The sequence below is a fragment of the Cetorhinus maximus genome, chromosome 6 (assembly GCF_964194155.1).
Source record: "Cetorhinus maximus chromosome 6, sCetMax3.hap1.1, whole genome shotgun sequence".
In the NCBI taxonomy this organism is placed as follows: domain Eukaryota; kingdom Metazoa; phylum Chordata; class Chondrichthyes; order Lamniformes; family Cetorhinidae; genus Cetorhinus; species Cetorhinus maximus.
The window spans coordinates 66,155,370-66,164,025 of record NC_135884.1 but is presented as its reverse complement, the minus strand read 5'-3'; the positions used below and the strand labels follow the sequence as shown (position 1 = coordinate 66,164,025).

The window sequence follows — 8,656 nt, the reverse complement described above, 5'->3', positions numbered from 1 at the left end:
ACCCATTATGCGTGTGTGTGTGGAGTCTTGGACATAAGCACTGGTGAACCATTTGATCATAATGAGGCCATTAGAGACTAGTTTGAACCAGTCCTCATCTAATATCTAGATCAGTGGTGGGAAACCTGCAGCCCATCAGGGTTGAGTTTGGCCCGCGAAACATTTTGCTGACAACAACAGGGTTGTCAGATTCCGCTGGTTTCCATCCGTGTAGCTCTTTTCCATCCAGTATTACTAAACTGATATACACACAAAGCAAAGTGGAGTGAGGTGAGTGCTGATTGGACACAGCATTGACTGAATCGTGCGCTCCCTCTTGTGTCCAAAGCAGTGCTACGGTTCAAATGGCATACCCTGCAAATTCTAGGTGTGCAAGCAGAGTTTGCAAAATTACCCTATCCCGGGAGACCATCGTGGTTATGACTCTGATTGATGTGGGAGCTGCACATTTTTATGTTACTTTTGCTGGTAATTTAATTTGCCCCTAATTATATAATGGGTCGCTTTGTGTTGAAGTGGCGTGATAAAGAAGGAGAATCAAGCGCAAAAAGTAGAGAGGAAGAAGTAGCCAAAAAGGGATTTGCAAATATTTCTTTTGTTTTTACCATTTGAAGTTGAAGACAGTTCTATTAATACATGAGTGATTAAGCATTTTCTATAACTTAATGAAATATTCAGCATGTATTAAATGTACTTAAATCTTATTCATGGAGTCATGTTTAGTGCACGTGCCTGATTTCAATTTTGTGGCCCACTGAAATGGAGGAGGGCCATTCATGCTGCCCACTCACTGCCTATCACTGGTCTAGATGGCAGGAATGGTCATTCTCTACTGCTCGGTGGCATGGCAGGCTAGAGCCCAATCAAGTCTCTTCATACCCAATTCTTCAATAAAAACTGAGACAGGGTTGAAATTTAAGAATGAATTGTAACTTTTATCATTGGTTTGCAACTAAAATTAACTGATGATAAACTTTTAGCCAGAAACAAATCTTGAGGTTTGTCACTCATGTCAACTTCTTGTTAACATTTAAAATCTTGATTTGCAAAATTGGTAAATGCTTCAGAGATTTAACCCCATCATCTTTTAAATTTAGTAAACCATTACAATAAACATTGCAGTATCCAGTATTGAGCTGACATGAAACATGCAGTACTCAATAAAATATGTAAACTAAGTTAATCATGATAAATTTAACCTGGAAAATAACATTGAGCATTCATCAAGTTTCCAATTATCTTAAACTGTATGAGTCTTATAAAAGACAATTAACTGGGATTACATTTGGTTGATTATTTATATTTTATATATATCTTGGGTATTTTTTCTCAGTATAGAAAGAACTGTGGACAGTTTCATAGTTTTCTGTCGGGCAATTTCCATGACAGTGTGCAAGGCAAGTCCTGGATGGGAATAGCAACAGGCCATCCTGGAGACCTGAAACAATCAAATAAACACTGTTTTTAGGTTAAAATACCCACTTTCAGTACTACAAAGTAAACTAGGCACAACAGTATCTCATTCAAAAGGTGGGAAGAGTTACAAGTTCTAAAACAATTCCAATTTTGTGACACAAAAATTCCTCCCTCTTGATCTTCCTGGAACTTGCATCATATACCAGCTCCAGGCATTCAGATGGGTTTCTAGAAATCTTACTCTAGCAGATGATTAAAAAGTGTACAGTAGCTTAGGGTTAATGGGCCTACTGTTTCCCTACTTTCGAAGTGTGCAATTTCTTAGAACCCAAGTGAATACTGTCACGTGGCACAGCATGGCCAAGTAGTCAACTGATTGGTGCGAATCTGAATTACAAAGACCAGGAAGACCTAGGTTAAATTCTCCTTCACCCCGACTAAGGGTATGGCAAAAAGGTTAGTAGACAGCCTTCTCAACCTACTGCCAATTCCAATAGCTCATCTATGATGTTTTGTGGGAGGTAGGGGAGAATTTCACAGACCTTCATCTTACTGGAAGTGAGGTCACACCTGTGGTTGTGTGGGGATTGTTCAATAAGTCGACTGCCGTGTGGTCTGCTCGAAGGAATGTGTTAAATGGGACTTATTCTTTCATGTTCTTAAGAATTGCGAATTTTAAAAAATATTAATTTATGGGATATGGATGGCACTGGCTAGGCCAGCATTTATTGGCCATCCTAAATTTCCCCTCGAGGAGGTGGTGGTGAGCTGCCTTCTTGAACTGCTGCTGTCCACGTGGTGTAGATACACCCACGTGCATGATAGGGAGGGAGTTCCAGGATTTTGACCCAGCAACAGTGATATATATCCAAGTCAGGATGGTGAGTGGCTTGGAGGGGAACTTTCAGGTGGTGGTGTTCCCATCTGCTGCCCTTGTCCTTCTAGGTGGTAGTGGTCCTGGGTTTGGAAGGTGCTGTCTAAGGAGCCTTTGGTGAGTTCCTGCAGTGCATCTTGTAGATGGTACACACTGCTGCTACTGTGCGGTTGGTGGAGGGAGTGGTCATTGCCTGGCACTTGTGTGGCACAAACGTTACTTACTGCTTGTCAGCCTAAGCCTGGATATTGTCCAGGTCTTGCTGCATTTGGACATGGACTGCTTCAGTATCTGAGGAGTCGTGATTGGTGTGTATTTTACAATCTTTCGTAGTTTTCACACAGCTAATGTAATTACGTAATTTACATATACATTCCAAAGAGTAATGAACCAGTTGCTTAGATCCTCTTGGAACTATCACTACATCAGTATGTTAGGAGATGATAGAAACAGAACATAACTGACCCCTCTAGGTAAGAAGTATGGTGCATCAGTCTCTACGACAATTCTCTCTATTGGGATTCTTCTTACTGCTTCCTTGGTCACAGCAGCAGTTGGGTAGGTTAACAGGGCTGTGAAGCCAACTGACAAATTTGAAAATTCCCGTAGAAATGGTTCAATCACTTCATAACGGCCTGTAAAGCAATGCCTGCAGAATGAAAGATCAAAACCTAAAATTAAAACTATGCCATGCTCTCTTAGTTTTATTAAAAAGTTTAATGGCAGGAAATCAGCCAGTTCATTCTTTGTATCTTCTAGAAACCTGCAACACAGACATCTTCTAGAAACCTGCAACACAGGTAGCCAACTTGTTTATCCAGCTAATGGAAAAGAAAAATAAAACAAATTGTTTTTGGTCAAGCTCACCATTACTTTACTGGACAAAATTTACTTTATGAAAGATGAACTGATATTACAATAGTGTTGCTAATAGCCAGCTGATTCAGGAGTATGGTTCTCGAAATAAAAACAGAAAATGCTGGAAATTCTCAGATGTGGCAGCATCTGTGGAGAGACAGAGTTAATCTTTCAGGTTGATGACCAGGAATAGAAAAATATATACAAGGGGGAAAAGGGCTGTCTGAGGAAGGAACACAAGGGAAGGTCTGTAATAGGGTGGGCGGATGGCAGGAGAGATTAAACAACAGAAGATGGTGCGAGATCAGAGGGAGTGACAATGGGACAAGGAACAAAAAAAAAGTGTTTACAGGAGTTGTGAATGGCACAATCATGAACAGCTACTGCCCAAAGCAGAAAAACAGAGAAAAACCAAGACAATAAAACTAAAACAGCAAAGAGTAAAACGGGGTAGAAGTTAATGCCTTAAATTGTTGAACTTGATCCGGAAAGATGTAAAGTGCCTAACTGAAAGTTTAGATGCTGTTCCTCGAGCATGCTGTTGCACCTCTGTAACCCAAACTCACCTGTGGTTCTCACAAATTGTAACACAGCAGGTTTACTGCAACATAGTATCACATCCTCTAAGAGGGAGCTGGACCACTTCTTGGCTTGGGCAGAGATCACAGTATGCAGGAGGTATATGGATTACTACGTAACATGAAATTACCACAATTTACTGATAATGTTAGGCTGAACAGTAGAACAAAAACTCCTTGAAAAGTGCCATACCAGCTTCTGCGAGAATTGTAAATCCATTGTGTGAAGTAAGGCAGAGAAAAACAAAATCCTCTATAATCATATAGATAAATGAGAAAATGGATAGTGTTACAATAGATATTTGCTGTCTGTGTGACAGGAGCATTGTAACATGAACACAAATAAACCAAACTATCTGAATCTCATGTAGTTAAGATTTTCGGAAAAATTATTCCACAATAGAAAAGATGAATAGTTCATAGCTCAGCATGGTACAAGATGCCTTACATTTACCAGATAGTACCAATAACCACACACATTGTCCACAGAAATCAACAACAACAAAATAATCAATCTGACCATTGTGGAGGCTAGCTAGGAAATTTTTCAGTGACTTAATTTCCAACAGGAGCATCACTCATTCTTTGTTTGCTTGGACCACAGGACACAGATCACTGCAGAAGCATCCTTTAAGACAAACTTTCCTTGTGCTTGAACTGAAAACATGTCAACCAGTACACAGGCTCTATGCATAAAAAGCACTTTAAAGAACAAGGGCTGGAAGGCTAGAGATCATTTTGAAATCCTCACACATCCTGGGAACCTGCACACACTTATGGTTTTAAACAAGAGGTTAAAAAAATCCCTCTTACAAAGTCAAAACCCAAGTAGAATCATCATTATACCTATGAATCCTGTAGTCCTTTGGGACATTAGTTTTCATTATCTCAAGGAGGTCTTGGTCAGCATCTCTGCAATGTATCACAAGAGGTTTCTTTAATGCCACTGCAAGCTTTAGCTGTCTCTCAAAGACCTGGAAAAAACAAGAATGTATTTATTGATAATCATTAAGCTCCAACATCTATTTCCCACCGCCCCTCTGACCCCACCCCCAACCATATACTGTGGGAGATACTGTTTTTTGACAAAATGTTGAATTGCAATTTTACCTGCCTGCTCAGGAAAATGGAACTGGTGCCTATGGTACTATTTGAAGATCAGAGGAGATGTACCAGTGTTCCTGCTGTCAATTATCATTCGACCAGCAGTAAAGACACTAAATCTCAGTTGCTATTTGTGGGACTTTGTTGTGCACAAATTGGCTGACAGCTTTGCATTTAAAATAACAGCAATCAGTTGGTTATAAAATATTTTGGGACATCCTGAAGAGGTGAAAGACAGTATATAAATGCAAGATCATTCTCTGCTTCCCTCAATGACAAAAAAACCCAAACACCATTGGTTCAGAATTTCAGCCTGAAGTTTAAGCTATACGATGCATCATGCATTGCATTTGTCCATAGCAGCTGGAAATCCCCAGCACTGACAACCCAGGTGAAATTTCCAGTTCAAGCCCCTAACCGAAGTGGCAGATACCAAGGTATTTCTAACACTGAATAACCAATTTTTTGAGCAAGTTTGATGATTTTATTTTAGAATGGTAAAATGGATTTGCAGTGTATGTTACCTTTAGCTGCACACAATGATCTTTGTGAAGAAATCAGTTAAAATCAGTGTGAAGAAAGTCATTGAACAATATGGCTCATGTTGTGCTTAGGGTATAAGGTAATTTAATCAGCGATGCTTTCTCATTGCTGATTGGAAGTGAAGTTAATTAAACATTTTTTTTAATATAAACAAACAAAAAATGTTACAAAGACTCAGCAGGTGAGGTACCTATGGAGAAAGAGAGGTAACATTGCAGACTGATGACCTTTCAGGAGATCAGGAACATGTTAGATAGGTAATAGGTTCTAAGCAAGTACAGGATGTATGGAAAATACAAGTGAGGGAGGAAAGGTGTATGATAGGGTGGAAGGCAGGAGAGAGATTAAATGACAAAGGGATGATGGTACAAGGTAAAAGGGGCTGTAATGGGACAATAAAAACAAAAGAAAGGAGCTGAAAAATGACAAAAGCTAGAATCTTTACCAGCAACTGCTATTCAATAGAATTTTTTTTGCAGCAATAGGAAATGAGAGCCAATCTACATGATCGACACCAGAACTTTGAGATAGACAAATTATTTCTGTACAGAAATGTGACTTTTAGAGATATAAAAACAACTTGCATTTATATAACACCGTATAGCAAAACAGCCCAAAATGCTTAAAAAGAGCATTATCAGTAAAACTAATTTTTGGTACTAAGCCATAGAAAGAGATACAAGGACAGATGACCAAAAACTTTATCAAAGTCTTAAGGAGGGGAAAGAGAGAGGTAGCCAGGTGGAGAAGTTTAGGAAGGAAATTCCAGAGCTTGGAAGCTACACAGCTGAAGGTATGGCTTTTAATGGTGGAGTGATTAAAATCAAGAATGCACAAAAAGCCATAACCTGTAGGTGGAGCAGATTACAAGAAGGGAGGAGGACATGAAGCAATTTGTAAACAAGGATCAGGATCGGGAGGCATTGTAAGTCAGCAATCACGGGGTGATTGGTAAATGAAAATTGGTGAAAGTTAAGAGTATAGGCTGCAGAGATTTGGGAAAGCACAAGTTTATTTTTCTTTTATTCGTTCATGGGTTGCGGGCTTCACTGGCTAGGCCAGCATTTATTGCCCATTCCTAATTGCCTTTGTTCAGAGGGCATTTAAGAGTCAACCATATTACTGGTGGGTCTGGAGTCACATGTGGGCCAGACCAAGTAAGGACAGAAGTTTTCCTTCCCTAAAAGGACATTCGTGAACCAGATGGGTTTTTACAATAATCAGCAATGGTTTTGTGGTCAACTGACTTTCAATTCCAGATTTTTATTGAATTCAAATTTCACTATCTGCCATGGTGGGGTTCGAACCCGGATCCCCAGAAAATTAACCTGGGTCTCTGGAACGCCAGTCCAATGACAATACCACTATTCCACCACCTCCTATACAAGATGGAAGGCTGGCCAGAACATTGGAACAGTCAAGTCTGGATGAAGGTTTCAGCAGATGACATTATTGTTGGTCATGTGATTCAATTCATCTCTGAAGACAAACTCAATGATGTAATGCATTAAGTTGAAGGGTTTGGTCACTCACATTTGACACTGACCAAATAACAGATTCCCCTAATTAGGGTGAACAAAAAAACTTACCCATGTAAATTCCAGGCTATTCACGAGCACTTAACCTGTATTGATGAGGTTGCTACCTTGTAATTAAAGGCTTTGGATAATTAGTTCAAATAAGTATTGACAAACATTTATTGGTTTTTAAAGGCAACATTTTCTCAGATCTTTAATACTACAATTTAGTTACCGTTGTTGTATAATTTCCAAAGTTTACAAAATAGTAAATATGAATTGCTGCTCTTCCACTGCACATACCTGTTTTTGTTTGGCAATGGCTGTTGAACACTTGTAAGAATAGTCCAATCCCATCTCGCCAAAAGCAACCGCTTTGGGGTGTCTCAGTGCTTGGATAATTGCCTTTTCCTGTAAATTTGTGTAGTAACGGGCAAAATGTGGATGGCAGCCAAAAGCACCCCAAACAAGTGGTTCTTCCAATAAATTTTCCCATAAGTTTCCAAGAACCAGATTGCGAGGGTCACAGAAATCTGTGATACACCCATGGAACTCCGCTGGGAACGTGCTGTCGTAAACCTTCATAAACTTAGCAAAAGTTCCACGAAAGGACAACTTCGAGAACAAAAAGTCCAGGTGGCAGTGTGTGTCGATGAAGCCTTCCCTTTGGTTGTTCAGTCCCCAGTTCTCTTGGCAATGATTCTCCGAATTATCAGCCAAAGCTTCTAAATCTTCTACTGAAGAGTTGAGGGAACTTATACTCACATTCAAGTTACTGCTGTTTTCAACCTGAGGTAGCGAGCAGCCAGATGATTCAAAAGACAAGCTATTGCGAATTGTGGACCTTAAACATTGCGAAGAATTTACTGAATGGCTTGGGAAAGATTCTGTTCCATTGTCAACATAGTTAGGCCGACACCAACTATCGTAAAGAGTGCTGGACATTGAAGGTTGCTGAGGAGTTTGAGGGTTTGACCAGTATTCTGAATATGGATAAGAGGGGCTCGAATACAAGAATGATGGATATGTTACGTATTCGGTTGCTAATGGAGTACTAGTTTTGGAATTTTTCAGGTTGCATGTTGGACTGGAATCTCCTTGTGAAAACGTAGCTAAAGCAGCGGGGTCTTCAACATCAGACCAGTCACTTCCAAAGGATGGGTCCTCATCAGGGGTCAACTTCTGCTTTAAAAAAGTGATGCCTTCATTTTGACTTAACCAAGTCCAAAGCAAGATGAAAACTTTATATTTAAAAATTACAACGCAGAGATTATGTAATAGATGTGCATTTTGAAAAATCGATTTAGACCAGATTTTATTGTGCTTCACTGAATTGAATTGCTGAAGGCAAAACCCCAGCCTGCCTTGGCTTCTCCCTGTAGCCATCAACTGACCAATAAACCAGAAAAAAATAGGGAAACCGGAGTTAAACAGGACACTAGATAAATACATTGAAATATGTATGATATCTCTTCATTTCCCTCTCTGGCACGTGACAGTCTAGAAATAAAGAAAGATCTGTCCTTAAAATGTTGAAAAGAACAACTGGTTGAAGACCTACAGGAGACAACCAACGCAAATATGTGCACAATTTGCGGAGGTGTGAAAAAACAATAACAATAGGATAATTATATTAGGTGATTTCAACTTTCCCAACATTAATTGGGATAGACCATAGTGTTATGGATTTCTTGAAATGTGTACAGGAGAACTTTTTAAGTCAATATGTAGAGGGTCCAACAAGGGAAGGCGCAGCGCTGGACCTA

At 39.6% G+C, this 8,656-nt stretch overlaps 1 protein-coding gene across 1 annotated transcript; it reads right to left on the bottom strand.

Moving 5' to 3' along the window:
* Nucleotides 1-1,297: 1,297 nt before the first annotated feature.
* On the bottom strand, nt 1,298-7,835 carry tatdn2 (TatD DNase domain containing 2). Its single transcript, XM_078544761.1, has 4 exons — nt 7,194-7,835; nt 4,573-4,700; nt 2,756-2,939; nt 1,298-1,438 (listed from the first exon to the last, which is right to left on the bottom strand). The coding sequence occupies exons 1-4, from the start codon at nt 7,833-7,835 to the stop codon at nt 1,298-1,300; spliced, it is 1,095 nt and encodes a 364-aa protein (XP_078400887.1).
* Nucleotides 7,836-8,656: the final 821 nt, after the last annotated feature.

Excerpts from the sequence above, each read along its gene's own strand:
- tatdn2 (XM_078544761.1), bottom strand. The coding sequence starts at position 7,835 with ATGTCCAGCACTCTTTACGATAGTTGGTGTCGGCCTAACTATGTTGAC. Across the intron at positions 4,701-7,193 it reads CCATTGCCAAACAAAAACAG|GTCTTTGAGAGACAGCTAAA; the intron begins GTATGTGCAGTG and ends TGTTTTTTCCAG. Across the intron at positions 1,439-2,755 it reads CATACTTCTTACCTAGAGGG|GTCTCCAGGATGGCCTGTTG; the intron begins GTCAGTTATGTT and ends TGATTGTTTCAG.